Source organism: Pristis pectinata, chromosome 10 (genome assembly GCF_009764475.1).
Source record: "Pristis pectinata isolate sPriPec2 chromosome 10, sPriPec2.1.pri, whole genome shotgun sequence".
In the NCBI taxonomy this organism is placed as follows: Eukaryota; Metazoa; Chordata; class Chondrichthyes; order Rhinopristiformes; family Pristidae; genus Pristis; species Pristis pectinata.
Genome location: NC_067414.1, coordinates 19,367,862 through 19,389,798, shown reverse-complemented (window position 1 = coordinate 19,389,798; position 21,937 = coordinate 19,367,862). Strand labels below are relative to the sequence as shown.

Genomic DNA, 21,937 nt, shown 5'->3' with positions numbered 1-21,937 from the left:
AGTTAAATGCTAATATTCTAAAGATAATTTTTTTTTGAGGGATGGGTGAAAGGGTGGAGAGGAATCGTTTAGGTGATGATCCAACATGATAATGAGGAAGAACTGAAGATCAAAGTGAGCACCAAAGAGAGTGCATCAGAGTGAACACAGAACAGGCCCTTCGACCCACCATGTCTGCGCTGACCATGATGACAATCTAACTAATCCCATCTACCTGCACATGGTCTGTATCCCTCTATTCCCTCCTGGTTCATGTGTCTGTCTAAATGCCTCTTAAAAGTTGCTATCATATCTTCTTCCACCACCTCCCCGGCACCCTGTTCCAGGCACTTCCATTCTCTGTGTATGAAAAAAAGCTTGCCTTGCAAATCGCCTTTAAACTTTTGCCCATCAGGTCGCCCTTCAGCCTCTAACCATCCAGAGAAGATAATCCAACTTTGTTCAGACTCTACTTGCTGACCTTGTAGGCATTATTCTTTAGGAAATATGCCTGCTCATTTTACTTAGTATATGTGTTATTCTTAGTGTATTATGCTTTTGATAACTAACACGGTTAATTGTGCTTGCAATCTTCACTCCCTTGCCTATCATGAACCATCACTCCCAGCATTTCCACAATGTGGACAGTGACATTGATCGTTAAGATATTTTGTAATCCATTTAGCTAATAATGAGATGGTATTGTTAAAAGGAATGCTAGTTGTAAGTGGAAAGTATGCTATTTTTATATCTATACGTGTCTATCTGGCTGACTCTTGGGCATTCCAGGTCTTCATTAAGGATCATAATTACAGTAGTGCAAATGATGCCTATTAACTGAACTTTCTAAACATTTTTAACACACTTCCTCATCAAATTCAAATTAAAGGAACAGTAATGTCTTGCTTTCATTAATTTAAAAAAAAAATTGAAATATCCTAAGTAGAGTTAAAAGGTGTAAGAAATAGGGTCCTATCCCCTATGGTTTCTGCATTCAGTTGTTCAGCAAAGTGGATGTAGGCTCTTACCATGTGTGATTTATTGGGTATGACAGACATTCTTTTTGGTTTAAAAATATAACCTGTTCAGTATATCTTGTTGTTAATGGTTAGAGTAATTATTGCTGAGGGACCAACCTAGAGTTTCAAAAAAACATTTTGGATAGTATGTTAGTCAAAAATAAAGATACCCCCATCCCCTGAGCCTGCCTCAATTGAATAGATTTCCCAGTTTTGGAAATAAAAAGATGTAGTAAAAAGAATAGATATTTATTACTAAGCTTTCCTTTCCTCCCTAACCAGAGGTGCATATATTGATCCTCATTAGCAGCAATTCTAGGAAATAAATTCAGTAATCTATCTCTAATATAAGATTTGTATTTGAAGAAATGAGAATGGTAAGGGGGGGGGGGGGTCAGTTAAATTTCTTAGAACTGAACTTGGTTGCAATGCTGTTGGATGACTAATTATAACCATAACTTGAATGTGGAGCAAGTTTCAAATCTTATGTTCAAAAGACACTGCTTTACCTTTAGAAAGTACAAGGGGATGATAGGACTCAGAGTTTTGTTGTTAGACATTCAAAGAGATGAACTTCATTTGAAGAGAAATAGAACATAGAAAAACTACAGCACAATTCAGGCCCTTCGGCCCACAAAGCTGTGCCGAACATGTACCTATCTAACAGTCTCTTGAAAGACCCTATCGCATCTGCCTCCACCACCATTTCCGGCAGCCCATTCCACGTACTCACCACTCTCTGAGTAAAAAACTTAACCCTGACATCTCCTCTATATCTACTCCTCAGCACCTTAAACCTATGTTCTCTTGTGGCCACCAATTCAGCCCTGGGAAAAAGCCGCTGACTATCTACCCTATCAATACCTCTCATCATCTTATTCACCTCTATCAGGTTCCCCCCTCAACCTCCGTCTCTCCAAGGAGAAAAGGCCGAGTTCCCTCAACCTGCTTTCATAAGGCATACTCCGCATTCTAGGCAGCATCCTTGTAAATCTCCTCTGCACCCTCTCTATGGCTTCCACATCTTTCCTGTAGTGAGGCGACCAGAACTGAGCACAATACTCCAAGTGGGGTCTGACCAGGGACCTACATAGCTGCAACAATACCTCTCGGCTCCTAAATTCAGTTCCTTGATTGATGAAGGACAATACACCATATGCCTTCTTAACCACAGAATCAACCTGCGCAGCCGCTTTGAGCGTCCTATGGACTCGGACCCCAAGATCCCTCTGATCCTCCACACTGCCAAGAGTCCTACCACTAATACTATACTCCGCCAACATATTTGACCTACCAAAATGAACCACTTCACACTTATCTGGGTTGAACTGCATCTGCCACTTCTCAGCCCAACTCTGTCTCCTATCTATGTCCCTCTGTAACCTCTGACAGCCCTCCAAACTATCCACAACACCCCCAACCTTCGTGTCATCTGCAAACTTACTCACCCACCCCCTCCACTTCCTCATCCAGGTCATTTATAAAAATCACAAAGAGTAAGGGTCCCAATACAGATCCCTGAGGTACACCACTGGTCATCGACCTCCACTCAGAATATGACCCTTCAACAACCACTCTTTGCCTTCTGTGGGCCAGCCAGTTCTGGATCCACACTGCAATGTCCCCTTGGCTCCCATGTCTCCTCACCTTCTCCATAAGCCTCGCATGGGGTACCTTATCAAACGCCTTGCTGAAATCCATATACACTACATCTACTGCTCTCCTTCCATCGATGTGCTTAGTCACATCCTCAAAAAATCAATCAGGCTCGTAAGACAGGACCTGCCCTTGACAAAGCCATGCTGACTATTCCTAATCATATTATACCTCTCCAAATGTTCATAAATCCTGCCTCTCAGGATCTTCTCCATCAGCTTACCAACCACTGAGGTAAGACTCACAGGTCTATAATTCTCTGGCCTATCCGTACTTCCCTTCTTGAATAAGGGAACAACATCCGCAACCCTCCAGTCTTCCGGAACCTCTCCCATCTCCATCGACGACGCAAATATCATCGTCAGAGGCTCCACAATCTCATCTCTCACCTCCCACAGCAACCTGGGGTACATCTCATCCGGTCCCGGTGACTTACCTAACTTGATGCTTTCCAAAAGTTTCAGCATCATCTCTTTTCTAATATCTACATGCTCAAGCTTTTCAGGCCGCTGGAAGTCCCCACTACAATCCCCCAGATCTTTTTTTTCTGTGGTAAATACTGACGTAAAGTATTAATTAAGTACCTCCGCTATTCCGGACCCATACACACTTTCCCACTGCTGCACTTGATAGGCCCTATCCTTTCGCATCTTATCCTCTTACTCTTCACATACTTGTAGAACGCCTTGGGGTTTTCCGTAATCCTGCCCGCCAAGGCCTTCTCATGTCCCCTTCTGGCTCTCCTAATCTCTTTCTTAAGTTCCTTCCTTTTAGCCTTCTACTTCTCCAGATATCTAACATTACCTAGCTCTCTGTACCTTTTGTATGCTTTTCTTTTCCTTTTGACTAGATTTATTATAGCCTTCGTACACCACGGTTCCTGTATCCTATCATGACTCCCCTGTCTCATCGGGACATGTCTATGCAGAGCTCCACACAAATACCCCCTGAATATTTGCCATATATCTTCCGTACTTTTCCCAGAGAACATCTGTTCCCAATTTAATCTTCCAATTTCCTGCCTGAGAGCCTCATATTTCCCTTTACTCCAAGTAAACACCTTTCTAGCCTGTCTGTTCCTATCCCTCTCCAGTGCTAACGTAAAAGAGATAGAATTATGATCACTAACACCAAAATGTTCACCCACTGAGAGATCTGACACCTGACCAGGTTCATTTTCCAATATCAAATCAAGCACAGCCTCTCCTCTTGTAGGTCTATCTACATACTGTGTCAAGAACCCTTCCTGAACACACCTAACAAACTCCACCCCATCTAAACCCCTCACTGTCTGGAGATGCCAATCGATGTTTGGGAAATTAAATTCCCCCATCACAACAACTCTGTTATTCTGACACCTTTCTAGGATCTGCTTCCCTATCTGCTCCTCAATATCCCTGTCACTATTGGGCGGCCTATAAAAAACACCCAGCAAAGTTATCGAGCCCTTCCTGTTCCTAATCTCCACCCACGGAGACTCTGTAGACAATCCCTCCGCAACGTTCACCTTTTCCGCAGCCGTGACACTATCTCTGATCAACAGTGCCACTCCTCCACCTCTCTTGCCTCCCTCCCTGTCCTTCCTGAAACATCTAAAACCCGGCACTTGAATCAACCATTCCAGCCCCGGAGCCATCCAAGTCTCTGTAATGGCCACCACATCATAGCTCCAAGTATCGATCCAAGCTCTAAGCTCATCTGCCTTGTTCACAACACTCCTTGCGTTAAAACAGACACATCTCAAGCCTGTCTGAACACGTCCCTTCTGTATCACCTGCCTATGGTACTTAGTCCTAGCCTCCTCTATTTGAGAGCCAAACACCTCTTCCCCAGTCTCTCCCACCCCCCAACAATTCTAGTGTAAACTCTCCCCAGTAGCCTTAGCAAACCTCCCCACCGGTATGTTGGTCCCCCTGGGATTGAAAAGCATAGGTTGCTGTAAGGAAATTATTTTACTTGTTCCGGGTGCAGAGGCCAAGAATATATTGATTCCACTTCAATAAAGTTACAAATGTGACACATATCATCCATCCAACCCCACAATCCCTTTTCCTCACCTATTCCAAAAGAGTGGCAGGTATGTTGAATGAATATCCATTGTAAAAACTTGTGTTAATCAGCTGTCTGGTAAAAAGAAAGATGGAGTAAATATACTGTATATCTGATAATTGGATTAAAACATATAGAGATTAAAGTGTATAAGGATCAGATCATATTGAAAAAAGTCTGAAACTTCATGTAGATTAATTTTGCGTGTGCTGGTATAGTGGGTCTTCTAAACCTATGCAACTTGTAATCATACCAAAGACAGCCTAATATCTATGATGGGAACAAAACATTGTAATATTAAAAGGTAGATTACCTTTGCATTTTCCGTGGGATAATTTCTCCCCACCTCCAGATCCCCACCTCTCTTCCCTCTTCCATCCTAAAATGTGCATTTTATGCTTTAGTAAGGCATGAGACAGTAAATTAATTTGCAGCATATAGACTCTCAAATGTAATATTTCAGTAAGTGGTTAATATATGGAACCAACTCTATGGAGAGTATTAATTCATTCAAATGGAAATTAAGTTGACACAAAATAAGTTGAGATATATAATTTAAGTAATTGGGAAAATGTTGCGGTGACTATAGCTGGTTTTGGAGGAAAAGATCACTTTGGGCCTCTGGTTTCCAAAGCTCTCCACCACCAGGTTCTGCTTGTGCTTTTTCCACTGTTCCACGAGTTTCCTCCTGATTGCTTTCCTCTAGTGGTCTTCATCTTATTCTTCCAGGACAGTTATCCTGCATGGAGTCACTACAGTATATTTTCTTTCCCTGTGACTACACTTCGTGAGTGCCAGGTGCCCTCATATGCAACACACCCTTCTAATTCCTTCTGCCCTCAAGTTATCAGTATCTCTCCTGGTATCTGCAGGGAAAGATGTCCTTTCACCATTACATCAGCCTCTGGCTAATTACTTTCAGAGTTGTTGTTTCCTTCTCCTCCTTGTCCTGCACATGTATCATTCAGAGTGCTGCAGTGATAAGGGCAGAAACAATAGCTAGCCCTTAGTTGGAAAGTATAGACTGCAAAATTTTTAAATTCTCAAGGTCACAGATCACCCAGAGGATAGAGGAATAATGGAGTTTGTTTAAAGTGAAAACAAATTTATCTCTCTCTCTTCACAGCTTTTACAGTTTAGTCTTTACAGTCTTTGAGCTGTCTTCATGATGGGGTGTTGATATTAGGTCAGCCTTCTCCTTGCTTTCCCATAATTATTATTCTGGGCTGCCTGCATTAATGGTTGAATTTATAGGTGGGAGATCTATAATTAAATCGCTACTTCAACTATGCCCACCACCTCACTTGCCCAATTAAGTAAGCTAGCTAGCATGATGGATCTTGTTTACCTCAGATAAACGCCCACAAAACTTATTTTCTTTAGCTATCCAACCTGGGAACAGTTGAGCAAACAAGTAATTCCATACATTGTCATTTCCAACCACTTTATCAAGCAAACATCTCTTTCACTAAGGCCAGTGTTCCTGTTCAAACTGAAAAATAATTTTCTTTTGTACCTTTTAGGAGCAGGCTGGGGAAGATAAGATAGCTGGTGTAATCACAGGACATTCAGCTCTTCAAACCTACTCTGCCTTTCTGTATGATCATGGCTAATCCTCTCTCTTAGTTCCAAATTCTCCCTATTCCCATAACATGTGATGCCTTTAGCTTACTGTGAATATGGAAAAGTGAGAGCTCCATCATGCTGTTGCAGATTATCTGATATGTCAGTAGTAAATGCAAGTTCTTACCTTTACATATTATACTTTCACATTCACAATTCTTTATTCCTGCCAGCATAGCTCCTGGAGGTCAATTCCTTTATCACCACCTATACTGGTAAGATCAGCAATTGTTGTCCATCCCTGATTGCACTTGAGAAGGTGTTGGAGAGCTCCTTCTCTCTCCATCTCTCTGCCATTGGGCCAAGTCAGGCTGGAATCAGGGGCATACTGCCTTTACACACATAGAGGGGTCTGAATACAGAGAGCCATTTGACCTGAATCCCTAGATATGAAAGAAATACGGGGGCCTTTGCTGGTCTACAGCTAGTGCCCTCACCCAGAAATCCTGACTGATAAGTTTGTTTCAAATATTTACAAAAAGCATGTGAAAACATTAAGATGTATTATCATCAAGCAAAAAGAAATAACTTAGCCTTTTCTGTTTCTGTAATTTTGATTGAAGGAATAAAAACTCTGTGCCCTTCTTAACAGAATATAATGTGAGATTTACTTGACTGGTAGATAACTTCCTTGAAGCAAGTTTCCATTGTGCAAATTGCCCTTTGGAATTTTGTTAGCTTGCATCCAATGGATAATTAAAGGACCATAGGATATTTGGTAAGTATGATAAGTAAGTCATTCCTAGCATACATTGAATTCTCATACCATAACTCCAGGGGATTCATGCATGTTATCTTGAAAATATTTGGGGCTATAGATAAACTATTGATCTTTAATGAAGGATAATGAAGCAACAGCTGCTCAGGAAGCAAATAAAGTATAAGTTATAACTTAGTGAATGATCATTTGTTCTTCCCATGTATGTCATGATATAAAGCACAATATTTTAATATCTAAAAATCAATGTCTTCATTAAATTATTTGACTAAATTACTGCACTGGTAATATTGAAATCGGGTACATTTTTAAAAGTACAACCATTTAAATTATGCATTTTTAAGCAAATATATAATAACATGTATTACAATAATATTTTAGACTGTCAGTCTAAATTAATAATCCAAGAGGATTATTAACAAAACTTATGAACACAACTTTTTTCAAAAATAGATTTTATCTGTATAATGCTGGTTCTTCTATTAATGCCTCCCCCTGCAAACTTGTTCTACTAGAGAACATAGTTATTTCAGTTCTCAAACAATTAATTAAAATCAAAATCCCACTAGTGTTATCTATATACTTGGCAGTTACCATGATTCAGAGCTGGCCCTGCATTGTAGCAATAAGATGTAACCTAAAAAGGTTAGAAATTGCACCATTCTTTCTGAATATCTATTCAAAATTCTCGATGTAACCCAGATAGAGGTGACTTCCCTATTTTCCTTGTTTTTTTTAAGATTTATTGGATTTTATAAATAAATGGATAACTTCCTGAGTAATTTGTGTATGTATAGTACACTGAAGGAGCACCTTCACCTTGACTGCCCATTTAGTAAGCTTCTAAGTTATTTGAGAATCCAAGAAATAGAAGGAGGAATAGCCCATAATAGTTCTTGAGGTTCTTTCAACATTCTATATCATGGCTAATCCCATGCCTGAAGTCTGCTTTCCTGTCAGATTCCCATTTCAATTAAGAGTCCAAAAAACTTTAGGTTATCACTTTGAATGTAGTCAAAAACTGAGCATCCATGGCCTTGAGGTGGAGAACTAGAGAGATTTACAACCTGCTTTGTAGTTGCTTCTCATCTCTGTCTCAGGATGAGGGATTCGCCATTTTGGACTCTAACTCAAGTTTCAAGACTCTCCAGCTAGGACAGCCCCTCAACATTTACTCTGTCTGTCCCCTCTCAATACATTTTATGCTTTAGTATTTCACATTCCATTTTGCTACACTTCAGAGTGTAGGCCAGTGTTACTCAGACTACCTTCATAGCACAGGAGCCCTGTCCCAGCAACGTACCTAGTGAAACCACACTCCACTGACAAGCACATCTTCCCTTCCCTAAAGACTAAAACTGCACACAAGATTCCAAATGTGTCTTCTCTGTTCTGACTCTGACTGCGTCACTGGAGACTGGAATCTGGCAGATGTAAAAGGCCTTTATTCAACATAGACAGACAAAAGAATCTATTCCTCCTCTCATAACACTCAACGCTACAGTGATGTTTTATACTTCTTGAACACAAAGACAACAATAAATGATTAACTACAGTTTAAATGGCTATAATTACCGACTTAACTTTTAAAATTTTGAGTTTAGACAAGTAACTTTGCAGAATTACATATTTACAATGGGAGCACATCCCAACCAGCAAAACCACTTTGAATATCCCAATTCAAAACACCAGACACCCAAAATATACCTCTTTTGTAACAAGTGTTGAGGGATGGCTCCCTATAAATACAAACAACCAGATTATTAAATGACAAAGCAGACATGTCCCAAACTGTGTATTAAGTGGCAGGGATATGTCTTTGGCAATATGTTAATACAGGAGATGGCCTGTATTGTCTTCTCATCTTATCATGAGGGTTTTGATGAGGGCTGATTAACATGAACATTAATTGTGGAGACACAAGAGACGGCAGATGCTGGAATCTGGCGCAACAAACAATCTGTTGGAGAAACTCAGCAGGCCGAGCAGGATCTGTAGAGTGAAAGGAATTTTTGACATGTCAGGTCAAAACCCTTCAACGGGACTCAGGATGGAGAGGGAAAACTGCTTGATTAAAGAGGAGAGGGGAAGTGGTTAGACCGGGCCCAGTGGGTGATTGGTGGACTATGGAGGGATGAAGGATGATGGGCAGATCAAGCCAGGTAAGGGAGGGGGAGAGGTGCAGTTAGGAGATGGAGGCAGACCAAAAAAGGCAGAGGGAGTTAGGTAGGGGGGAGGGGAGGTTGAAGGTGGTGACAACTAGGAGAGTGATTATTCAGGAAGACAAAGTCTACCAGTACTGGAATCTGATAAGTAAAGGAGGTGATAATGGGAACCATTAGGGGAGAGGTGCAGGGTAGATGGAACCAGAACCAGATGGGGGAGGGGAAAGCCAGTGGATGAGGTGTGTGGGTGGTGGGTGGATGAAACCAGGAGGGGGAGGGGGCTGAAAATGAGTGATGTGGCGGCCCTGAGGAAAGGGAACAAAAATGGGAGGACCAGAGGAGGATCTGAAGAAGAAAGAGAGGAGGGCAGGGTGGGAAACACACCGAAGGTGAGGGTTACCTGAAATTGGAAAATATAATGTTCATACCATTGAGTTGTGGACTACCAAGGCAGAATGTGAGGCATTGTACCTCTAGTTTGTGTTGGGCCGAGGGTGGACAAGTCAGTATGGGAATGGGAAGGGCAATTGAAATGATACACAACTGGGAGCTCCGGGTGGTCGTTGTGGACAAAGTGCTGGTGCTCTGCAAATCAGTCACCTAGTCTTCCCCTGTGCAGTTACAATGGTACAGAATCAGAATGTCCCACATCAGTGACTGGTTTTGATGGACTTTAAGTGTCAGTGGAAGTTAAATTGTAACCCATTTTGTTTTGATGAGTGGTTCTTGTTTGAATAAATGCCTGCTATCCACATAATTCCGTAACTCATGAATAACTCTAATGCTCACCAGAAAACTTCCTGCTGTCTCAGTTAGATTTCCTTACTAACATATTTGAACCCATTCATAATAAAGGATTACTCACAACCTGCAAGTTTGCTTTCTGCATATTGTGAACCAGTACATCTGGATCCCTCGTGTACAGAAACATTTATTGTTTATTCAGTGTTTACATTTTCCGTGTTTTCTGCAAGAAGGTATAACCTCATATTTTCCCGACATTATACTCCATTGGTACAATTTTTCTCAATTAGCAAACCTGGGTAAATTACTTATAATTATCTGAGACCAGTTTGCAGCTCACTCCCTCATGGAGTGTTATATCTGCAGTAGTCTTGGATACTTCAGCTCTGCCTGTCCATGCCTGTCAGAAGGATGTCCTTTGGGATTGGAATTGGCCTACATTACTACAAGCCTTAAAGTAAGAATGAAAAATTAAATTTCTCTTGGAGTTGTAGCACATCCACTGTGCCTCTTATGAACAGAATTCACACTTGAGAAAGACCCTGGCAATGACTCTTCCTGTACTGGAGACCAGGGTAACATGTCTGCAGTCACAACAGTCAGACTCACCTCCTTTCTTAAAGATGGTCACTATTACAGTATCTCCCCAGATGCAGGCAATTAGGGAGTGAATTTGTGACTGAAGCTCTTCACTGTCGCATTTTGCAATTTCAGGGAGGATACCATCTTGTTGCCAAGGCCTTATTATTTTTAGCTGGGGTGTGCCCTTTTTGATGTCTTGTTGGTCAAGAATATTGTCAAGGTGGGTCCAGATTGTTGGAGATAAAGTCATTGTATTTCAAGTCAAGGAGAGAGTTGCAGTTGAACAAGACTTCCAAGTGTTCTTTCCAGCAGGCATTGACTTCCTAGCTGTCAGTGATGTGGGGCTTTAGACATTTGGACCGTGCATAGTCTTTACATTGTTGAAGAACCCGAGTGTCTCATGGTTGTTAGCAAATGGCTGAGTCTCCTGCACCCTCTCCCATCATCATCAGTTTCTGAGGTTCTGGCATTTCTGCCTTCAGGTGTCACTAAAGTTGATTTTTTTCCCCCTGAGGCATAAGTAGCACTTTCCATCTAGGAATGCCGTATGTATTGGTATTGGTTTATTATTATCACTTGTACCAAGGTACAAGTGTCTTGCATACCGATCGTACAGGTTAATTCATTACACAGTGCAGTTACATTGGGTTAGTCAGAGTCCATTGATGTAGTACAGGTAAAAACAATAACAGTACAGAGTAAAGGGTAATGAGCTCCTGGATCTCTTGTTTATTCTCATCAAATCAGTCCTGGTTCTTATTGCTAGAGAAGCCAAGAGTTTCTTCACAAGTGCCAATTAAAGTGGACTTCACGGCAGCCCGTAAGTCATGGATACTTTGCAACTCTTGTAGGTTAGGAGTTGTTTGTGAGGCGAGAAGAACCAGCCATGTGGGTCTCGAGAGGCTCAGCATTTAAATTTTTTCTGAAGTACTTCTGATGACACTGATATTTTGAGGCCAGTTTGATGGAGAAAATAAGTGAATAGGCATAGTCAATTCAACAGTGCATAGTTGCTGTATTTGTTCAGCCTGGTAATAATAGAGAATTATTTAATGGTCTGTTTCTGAAACAGCTGTTATTAATATGTGATAGGAAAATGGGCCATGTCAGTTGCAGGTTTTTCCTTCAATCACGAATATTTCAAGGTAGAAAAATTAAATTGATAAAGTACTCACTGCAAAATGAACGAAAATGCTTTCGGACTAAAACCATTGTCGCAAGACTTTAATGCTGGTTCACGTGGTTTCAGTAGTGAGCAGAGATTCCATGTTCAAATTGCCTGAATTAACTGACATAAGGATGTAAGCTTATACTTCTGTCCTTTTTGAGGGAAATCCATTCAGATTCATTCAATAGCAGTTTGGTGTCATTGGGTTAGAACGGCTTTGATCGTGATGATACTGGAATCTAACCACGTGCCACTTGGGCTTGAGTGAACACTTGTACAGTAAGCTCAAGGGTGCTCAGCATGGATTGGCAAATTCAGGATGAGAGAAGAAATTGGGTCTGGGAAGAAATTAATACAAGCAAATCAAACTACTGTTGTGATGTATGTTACTCAAGAATCATCAACCTTTTTGATTTCAAGTCATTGAATGTTATCTTTATTCTGAACTTCAGATCAATGCACAGTGACACGGACATATCTCTTCCTTCACAAGTTCTGGTTCTTCAATGTCGTTTACTACTTTGGCAATTGGGCATTTATTGCAGTAAGTACATTATTATTACGGTCATAATTTGGTTGCTAAAAAGCTCTTACATTCAAATTGATCCCTCTAAAGCTTGCAGCAAAGCTTAGATCAATAGAAAGTATTAGTTTGCCAGTAGCACAATGTCAGCCTTTGTAACTTATGCAGGATGTTAGAGATAAATATGTCCCAGTGAGGCAGAGAAGGAATGGCAGGGTGAAGGAACCGTGGGTGACGAGAGAGGTGGAACGACTAGTTAGGGAGAAGAAGGTAGCATACATAAGGTATAAGCAGCAAGGTTCAGACAGGGCCCGTGAGGAATATAGAGTAGCGAGGAAGGAACTTAAGAAAGGGCTGAGGAGTGCTAGAAGGGGACATGAAAAGGCGTTGGCTAGTAGGATTAAGGAAAATCCCAAGGCCTTTTTCACGTATGTGAAGGGTAGGAGGATGGCTAGAGGAAAGGTAGGTCCGATTAAAGACAAAGGTGGGAGAATGTGCCTGGAGCCAGCGGAAGTGGGAGAAGTTCTCAATGAATACTTCTCTTCGGTATTCACCAAGGAGAGGGGTCTTGATGATGTGGAAGGGGGTGCTGGTAAGGGTAATGTTCTCTAGTTTGTAGATATCAAGAGAGAGGATGTGTTGAAGTTGTTAAATAATATCAAGGCAGATAAATCTCCGGGACCTGACGGGATATTCCCCAGGCTGCTTCGAGAGGCGAGGGAGGAGATTGTTGAACCGCTGGTAAGGATCTTTGAGTCCTCGTTGTCCACAGGGATGGTGCCGGAGGATTGGAGGGTGGCGAATGTTGTCCCCTTGTTCAAAAAAGGTAGTAGGGATAGTCCAGGGAATTACAGACCGGTGAGTCTCATGTCTGTGGTGGGTAAGCTGTTAGAAAGGATTCTAAGGGACAGGATCTATGAACACCTAGAGAATCATGGACTGATTAGGGACAGCCAGCATGGCTTTGTAAAGGGAAGATCTTGCCTCACAAGCCTGATAGAGTTCTTTGAGGAGGTGACGAGGAAGATTGATGAGGGTAGTGCGGTGGATGTGGTCTATATGGATTTTAGTAAGGCGTTTGATAAGGTACCTCATGGTAGGCTTCTTCAGAAGGTCAGAGGCCAAGGGATCCAGGGAAGCTTGGCTGTGTGGATTAGGAATTGGCTTGCCTGTAGAAAGCAGAGGGTTGTGGTGGAGGGAGTGCCCTCGGATTGGAGGGCAGTGACTAGTGGTGTCCCGCAGGGATCGGTTTTGAGACCTCTACTTTTTGTGATATTTATAGATGACTTAGATGAGGGGGTGGAAGGCTGGGTTAGTAAGTTTGCGGACGACACTAAGATCAGCGGTGTTGTGGATAGTGTGGAGGGCTGTCAGAGCTTACAGAGGGATATTGATAGGATGCAGAGCTGGGCTGACAAGTGGCAGATGGAGTTCAATCCAGAGACGTGTGAGGTGGTACACTTTGGAAGGACAAACTCCAGGGCAGAGTACAAGGTAAGTGGCAAGATACTTGGCAGTGTAGAGGAGCAGAGGGATCTGGGGGTTCATATTCACAGTTCACTGAAAGTTGCCTCACAGGTGGATAGAGCAGTTAAGAAGGCCTATGGGATGTTAGCTTTCGTAAGTCGTGGGATTGAGTTTAAGAGCCGCAAAGTGATGATGCAGCTTTACAAAACTCTAGTTAGACCACACTTAGAGTACTGTGTTCGGTTCCAGTCACAGCATTATAGGGAGGATGTGGAGGCGTTGGAGAGGGTGCAGAGGAGATTTACCAGGATGCTGCCTGGATTAGAGTGTATGGAATATGAGGAGAGGTTTAAGGTGCTAGGGCTTTATTCACTGGAAAGGAGGAGGATGAGAGGAGACATTATAGAGGTATATAAAATATTGAGAGGAATAGATAGAGTAGACAGTCAGTGCCTCCTTCCCAGGGCACCAATGCTTAAGATAAGAGGGCATGGCTTTAAGGTTATGGGTGGGAGGTTCAGGGGAGATGTCAGGAGGAGGTTTTTCACCCAGAGAGTGGTTGGTGCATGGAATGCACTGCCTGGGGTGGTGGTGGAGGCAGATACATTGGACAGGTTCAAGAGTTTGTTGGATAGGCATATGGAGGAATATGGTATAGAGGGATATGCAGGAGGAAAGGGTTAGATAGTGTGAGGGTGGTTTGATGGACGGCACAGCATGGTGGGCTGAAGGGCCTGTTTTATGCTGTATGGTTCTACGGAAATGTTAAAACTTTAAGGTATAGCCGATTTCTTCGTGTTTTTCCTTCTGAATATCAGTATGGATTTTGTACTGTAGACATTCCAGAAAGCCAATGTAACTCCAGAGCAATGAGGTGGGAAAGGCACCAGAAACCAATTTTCTAGCTGTCCAGTTCTGTTTTTTGCCACCTTTGAGATTTCATGTCAGAAATAATAGGGGATTTAAGTACATTTACCATGGTTCCAGTTTATTCATGTCAGTCACAGAGGCATTCTTTCTGCTTTCTTGATGATTACTGTCCATAGCACCATAAATAGTTGCGCTAGTGGTACACCAAGAACAATGTTGAGAGAAAGGGTCCCCAACCAATGCTGAATTTCATCAGCAAACCTTTGGCTAGACTTCCAAAATAACATACATGAGAAGTAATTATGTTAATAATGAGGTTTGAAAAACTAAAATATGTAAAATTTGACATTGAAAGAAAAAAAGAATGGCATGTGAAAAATGTAAATGGTTGATTGCAAATCTTTGTTGTTTTAAGCCCCTCCATTTTTTTTGCTCCTCCAATTCTAGCTTCCTGTGCATTCCTAACATCTGAGATTCACCCTGAGAGAGGAAATGTTTCCTAATGTTATTTTGCAGGAAACAATGTCCTCTCATTCTATATTCCCATACTGTGAGAAACATCCACATAGTATCTTCCCTATCAAAGCTACCTTGGATTGTTATATATTTCAATGAGATCTCTTCTCATTGCTCTGAACACCAGAAATTGTATGCCCAACCTGCTTGATCTTTTCTCATTCGACAAGCCCCTCGAGCCAGAAATCAATCTGGTGAACCTTTGTTGCACTGTCTCTAAGACAGGTACATCTTCCCTTAAATAAGGAAACTAGAATATAGAACATAAAACACTACAGCACAGTACAGGCCCTTCGGCCCACAATGTTGTGTCGACATTTTATCCTGCTCTAAGATCTATCTAACCCTTCCCTCCCACATAGCCCCCTATTTTTCTATATTTCATGTGTCTATCTAAGAGTCTCTTACATGTCCCTAATGTATCTGCCCCCACAACCTCTGCCAGCAGTGCGTTCCACACACCCACCACTCTCTGTGTAAAAAAACTTACCCCTGACATCCCCCTTATACCTTCCTCCAGTCACCTTAAAATTATGTCCCCTCGTGTTAGCCATTGTCGCACTGGGAAAAAATTTCTGACTGTCCTCTCGACATATGCCTCTTATCATCTTGTACACCTCTATCAAGTCACATCAAATCTATCAAGTCATCCTCCTTTTCTAAGAGAAAAGCCCTAGCTTGCTCAACTTATCCTCATAAGACATGCTCTCCAATCCAGACATCCTGGTAAATCTCCTCTGCACCCTCTCTAAAGCTTCCACATCCTTTCTATAATGAGGCAACCAGAACTGAACACAATACTCCAAGTGTGGCCTGACCAAAGTTCTACAGAGCTGCCACATCACCTCATGGCTTTTGAACTCAATACTCCGACTAATGAAGGTCAACACTGCATATACCTTCTTAACAACCCTATTGACCTGCGTGGCAACCTTGAAGGATCTATGGATGTGGACCCCAAGATCCCTCTGATCCTCCACACTGCTAAGAGTCCTGCCATTAACCTTGTATTCTGCCTTCGAATTTGATCTCCCAAAGTGTCTCACTTCACACTTATCTGGGTTGAACTCCATCTGCCACTTCTCAGCCCAGCTCTGCATTCTATCAATATCCTGTTGTAATCTACAGCAACCTTCTACACTAACCAGAACACCACCATCCTTTGTATCATCAGCAAACGTACTAACCCACCCTTCCACATCCCCATCCAAGTCATTTATAAAAATCACAAAGAGCAGGGGCCCAGAACAGATCCCTGCGGAACACCACTGGTCCCCGACCTCCGGGCAGAATACGCTCCATCTACCACCGCCCTCTATGGGTGATGTCTTCTATGGGTGAGCCAGTTCTGAATCCACACAGCCAAGTTTCCCTGGATCCCATGCCTCCTGACTTTCTGAATAAGCTTTCCATGAGGAACCTTATCAAACACCTTACTAAAATCCATGTACACCACATCCACTGCTCTACCTTCATCAATGTACTTTGTCACATCCTCAAAGAATTCAATCAGGCTCGTGAGGCCTCTCACAAAGCTATGCTAACTCTCCCTAATCAGCCTATGCTTCTCTAAATGCCCATAAATCCTGTCTCTAAGAATCTTCTCCAGTAATTTGCCCCCTACTGAAGTAAGACTCACTGGTCTGTAATTCCCAGGGTAATCCCTACTTCCTTTCTTAAACAAAGGAACAACATTTGCCACCCTCCAATTATCTGGCACTACTCCTGTGGCCAGTGAGGATGCAAAGATTGTCGCCAAAGGCGCAGCAATCTCTTCCCTAGCTTCTCGTAATAACCTTGGATATTTCCCGTCTGGCCCCGGTGACTTATCTATACTAATGTTTTTCAATAGTTCCAGCACATTCTCTTCCCTCTCATCGACATGCCCTAGCGTATCAGCTTGTCGTACCCCATCCTCACAAACGTCAAGGTCTCTCTCTCTGGTGAATACCAAAGCAAAGTATTCATTAAGGACCTCCCCTTCCTCTTCCGACTCCAGGCACGTTTCCTTTTTTATCCCTGATCGGTCCTACCCTCACTCTAGTCATCCTCTTATTCTCCACATACGTGTAGAACGCCTTGGGATTTTCCTTGATCCTACTCGCCAAGGACTTCTCATGCCCCCTTCTAGCTCTCCTAAGTCCATTCTTAAGCTCCCTCCTGGCTACCTTGTAACTCTCCAGAGCCCTGTCTGATCCATGCTTTCTAAACCTTAGATAAGCTTCTTTCTTCCTCTTGACAAGATATTCTGCATCTCGTGTCAACCACGGTTCTTTCACTCTACCATCCTTACCCTGCCCCAATGGGACAAACTTATCCAGAGCCCCATGCAAGTATTCCTTAAACAACCTCCACATTTCCGCCGTGTACTTCTCCAAGAACATTTGTTCCCAATTTACACTCCCAAGTTCCTGACTAATAGCGTCATAATTCCCCCTCTCCCAGTTAAATACTTTCCCATATCGTCTGCTCCTATCTCTCTCCAAGGCTATGGTAAAGGTGAAGGAGTTATGGTCACTATTTCCAAAATGCTCTCCCACCGAGAGATCTGAAACCTGATCAGGCTTATTGCATAGTACCAGGTCCAGTATGGGTTCTCATCTAGTTGGCCTATCCACATACTGTGTCAGGAATCCTTCCTGTACACACTGAACAAACTCCATCCCATCTATCCCCTTTACACTAAGGAGGTGCCAATCAATATTAGGGAAGTTGAAATCACCCATGACAACAACCCTGTTATTTTTGCATCTCTCCAAAATCTGCCTCCCGATCTGCTCCTCAGCATCTCTGCTGCTATTGCGGGGTCTATAGAATACTCCCAAAAGAGTGATTGCTCCCTTTCTGTTTCTGACTTCCACCCACACTGACTCAGTGGATGATTCCTCCAGGACATCCTCCCTTTCTATAGCTGTGACACTGTCCCTGATCAGCAAAGCCACTCCGCCCCTGTCCCTTCTGAAACATCTAAACCCCGGAATATCCAGCAGCCATTCCTGAATATGATCTCACCAAAGTCATGAGCAAAGGTTGCAAGACTTCCTTTCTCATGCTCTATCCCTATAGAATAAAACCAAAAAATGCTAACTTTGTGCTAATTGTGCAAGAGCACCTAGATCTCTTTGAACACCAACATTTAATAGTCTCTCAACATTTCACTGATATACTACTTTTTGATTCTTCATACCAAAATGGACAACATTGTGTTTCTTCTCATCATATTCCATCTGCCATATTTTTCCCCACTCACAGTTTGCAAAAGAACGTTGACAATTATTCATGTCCTCAAAACGTAACTTTCTGAGCTCTCATTCTATTGTCAGCAAGCTTGGAAGCATTATGCTTGGTTCCTTCATCTACATACTAATATAGATTACAAAAAGCAGAGAATTTACTGCAATTGTCTGAGGCAATCCACTAGTTACAGTTTGCCAACTTGAAAATGTCTCATAATCCCTATTTTGTTTTCTAGCTGTTAACTAATCCTCTATCCATGTTGATATATCATCCTCAACTCATGAGTCCTCTCTTTGTGCAGTAACCTTTAATGTGAATACTTTGGAAAGCCCAAATACAAAGCTTTCAATGGCACTCTTATTTACCTTACTGAATATATCCTCAAAGGATTCTAAATCATTGATTAAACAATATTTTCTTTCATAGAACTGTGTTGACACTTTGCCTAATCATGTTATGTGTTTGTAAGTACTCTACTATCACTTCCTTAATAATGGATTCTGACGCTTTTCCAATGACAGATGTTAGGCTAGCTGGCCTACAATTCCTCCTTTTCTCTCTCTCCCTCTAGAGTTATAGTTGTTCGTATAACCCTCACAAATACTTCTCGGGTCCAGGTGATTTGTCGGCCCTTAGTTCCATTTGTTGGCCAAAGCCAAATTGCTCTAATAACATTAATTATATCCTTTCCCTTGTGCTTTGTAAAGCCTGCAAATCAGACTCCAGCTCAGCAACCCTATACTCCAAAAAGCCAGAGTTTGGTGCAGAGATGGTCACTGTAAACCCCCAATTGCCTAACTCGCACATCTTGCAGCTACAGCACCTAACCTGTCCTGCCACCACTTGTCATATTTTACGTATTCAGTTAGTTAAGGTTTCTATTTACATGCTATCTAGTTAGTTTTCAACTGTTAAGGTTATCTACTAAAAGTTAATTAGTCCATATTATAGGTACATTTTAGTCTTTTGTAGACTTTAATAAAGTCATGCTGACTATCAATAAACAGTTGACAGGAAAATACTGTTTACAGATTACATGAATTACCACAAGTAATAAGGGCACCAAGCTTCTGAGTCTGTACCAGATTTCTGACTTTTGTAGCCTACTTAAGAGGAATGCTGTGCAAGGGAGTGAACCTATATATTTGTATGCATACTTAAACCCTCAGATTAGCCAAATTCTAACCAGCCTCTGCTGACACATTACCACCTACTCAGATAACCAGTCATAATAGACTGCTAAATCAACTGTTACCTTCCACTGGCAGGCATCGAGTTTACTGTTGACTAAAGCTCTGAAAGATATCATGAGTTAGAATTATAAATTTAAAATTTAAATACAAAAGTTATGTTAATTTCAGAATGAAATCACTCGCTAAAACGTTCCCACTCTATTCCAAATGTGCTCTGGAATTCTCTGCCTAAACCTCTCCACTTTTTCTCTCTCTCTGTCCCTTTCACAATGCTTCTTAAAACCCAGACCTGATGCATTGGTCTCAACCAGAAGCATTGACTAATCCTTTGTCTCCACGGATGCTGCTTGACCTGCTGAGTTCCTTCAGCAGTCCATTTTTTTGCTCCAGATCCCAGCACCTGCAGTCTTATGTCTCCTTCTTAAAACCCATCACTGACTTATTCTATAGTCATCTTTTCCTGATTTTTTTTTCCCTATGTCATGGCTTCATATTTTTGTTTGATATCATTAGGCACCTTGAGACATCTGATTGTGTTGGAGGTCTTTTGTTAATTCATGTTTTTGCTATTATTGGAGGTATGATTTAGAGAACTGCACTGTGACTACACCTACCTTGCCTGGGAATGCTTGATGATAACATTGTTATCCCTATGCACAAACGTAACATCTGGTTTAGTTTTATTCTATATGGTTCCACTGTGATCTCTGTACTTTACAGAGCATTATAACCATGACACTTCTTGTTTTAAATGTCACCTTTTAAATTTACAATTATTGTAACTGTTTTCTGTCTGCAGGTCTTCTTAATTGGGCTAATTATCTCCTGTTGTAAAGGAAAGCGATCAGTCATTGAGGGGGAGATAGATGATGATGATTCAGACTTCAGTGATGACGATTTCATGGAGAGACAGCATGCTTAATTCCATGATGCACACCTTCTGGCTCTCGTGTGAAAAGTATCTTTATATTGCAGTGTTTAAGCCGGTGTGGAAAACGTGTTGCATTTGTTCCTCTTTTGAGTGAAAACTTTGAAGAAGGGGTGCAGGTGATGTGTGGAGTTGAATAAAATTAAATCCATGCAATTATAAGTATTAAGTTCAAAACTTCAGCTGACAACCTTTTTCAAAGACATTTGAAAGGGCCACTATCTTTCTTAAATGGCCTCAAATGAAGCAAAATAATTTGCCAATCATTGCACGTAATCTCTGGAATTACATTTATTGTGTTTTTTGCCTCTTACTATTAAGTTGCAGACTTGGGGGGAAATATGCTTATTTTAAATTTGTGGATGCATACAAAACTAACTAGTGTAATGTATGCTTTGGTTGAACAGTTTTCATGGTAAATTTAACTTGGGTAATCACTGACTGTCAAGTTCAGCTGAGCAGTTTTAAAGAAATTATCTAATGTGATGTAGAAGTTAATTTTATAATAAAACTACCACTGAAACATATGGGAGATTAATTTTTTTCATTTTTGTTTCTGTTTTCTGTCAACCACAGTGTTACATGGACTACATCCCAATATCTCACATGCATTGGTCATTCATCATGTGTCGGCATGAGTAGTGAGTGTATCGACTGTGGTGAGGCATGTCACTGTGGCTTTTGGTCTTTTGTTCATTCTTCCCAATTTCATTTCAGCTAGAAGTGCCATTAAAGTGAAGGAAACAAGTTGAACTGTGGCCACAAAATGTGATATGTACCCCTGATCCCTGTGACAAAATAACTAGAACAGTTAACATAGTTCCACGATGCCATCTTATATAAAAGTAATATGTGGAGGGAATTCCAACCTGGAACAATCTACAGCTGATAACGTACTCTACTGATACAGTGTAGTCAATTTGAACTTAGAGGACAGCAGGGTGTTGTGCTGACATTTTCAACTGAGCTCTATTGTAATACATTTGAATATTAATGTAAGCAATCCATGCATCTTTTGAAATAATTGAGATACTGTTTCCATAACAAGCAATGTTTAGCTTAACTGCTAAACACATCAATCAAAATTTCTTGTGCTTTTTATAAATACCATTGCAGTTTGCAGTTTTGTTGAAAGTATTACTGTATAAATGGAGACACAAGAGACTGCAGATGCTGTAATCTGGAGCAAGAAACTACTGAAGGAACTCAGTGGGTCAAGCAGCATCTGTGGAGGCAAAGGGATAGCTGTGATACAGGGTCTTGACCCGAAATCTCGACTATCCCTTTGCCTCCACAGATGCTGCTTGACCTGCTGAGTTCCTCTAGCATCTTGCTTATTGCTGTCTAAAGTTTTCATTAAAATAGGAATGGCTAGTGGCTTCCATACCAAAGAATGGAAGCTGTTTAATGCAACAAAGATCCACAAAACTGAATAATAACATTTTTTGATATGCTTTATCTCAAAATAGTCAAGGAAACAAAAATGTTACATTATGTCTT

General features: G+C 41.5%; 1 protein-coding gene across 3 annotated transcripts in view; it reads left to right on the top strand.

Moving 5' to 3' along the window:
- The window catches only part of lmbrd1 (LMBR1 domain containing 1), a 211,099-nt gene extending 190,135 nt beyond the window's left edge, over window positions 1-20,964 (top strand). For all 3 annotated transcript variants that reach the window (XM_052025185.1, XM_052025184.1, XM_052025186.1), the window contains 2 exons: window positions 12,156-12,247; window positions 20,309-20,964. In XM_052025185.1, the coding sequence (XP_051881145.1) occupies window positions 12,156-12,247; window positions 20,309-20,431 (215 nt within the window). In that variant the 3' untranslated portion in view covers window positions 20,432-20,964. The remainder of the gene's footprint in view (window positions 1-12,155; window positions 12,248-20,308) is intronic.
- The last annotated feature ends 973 nt before the right edge of the window (window positions 20,965-21,937 follow it).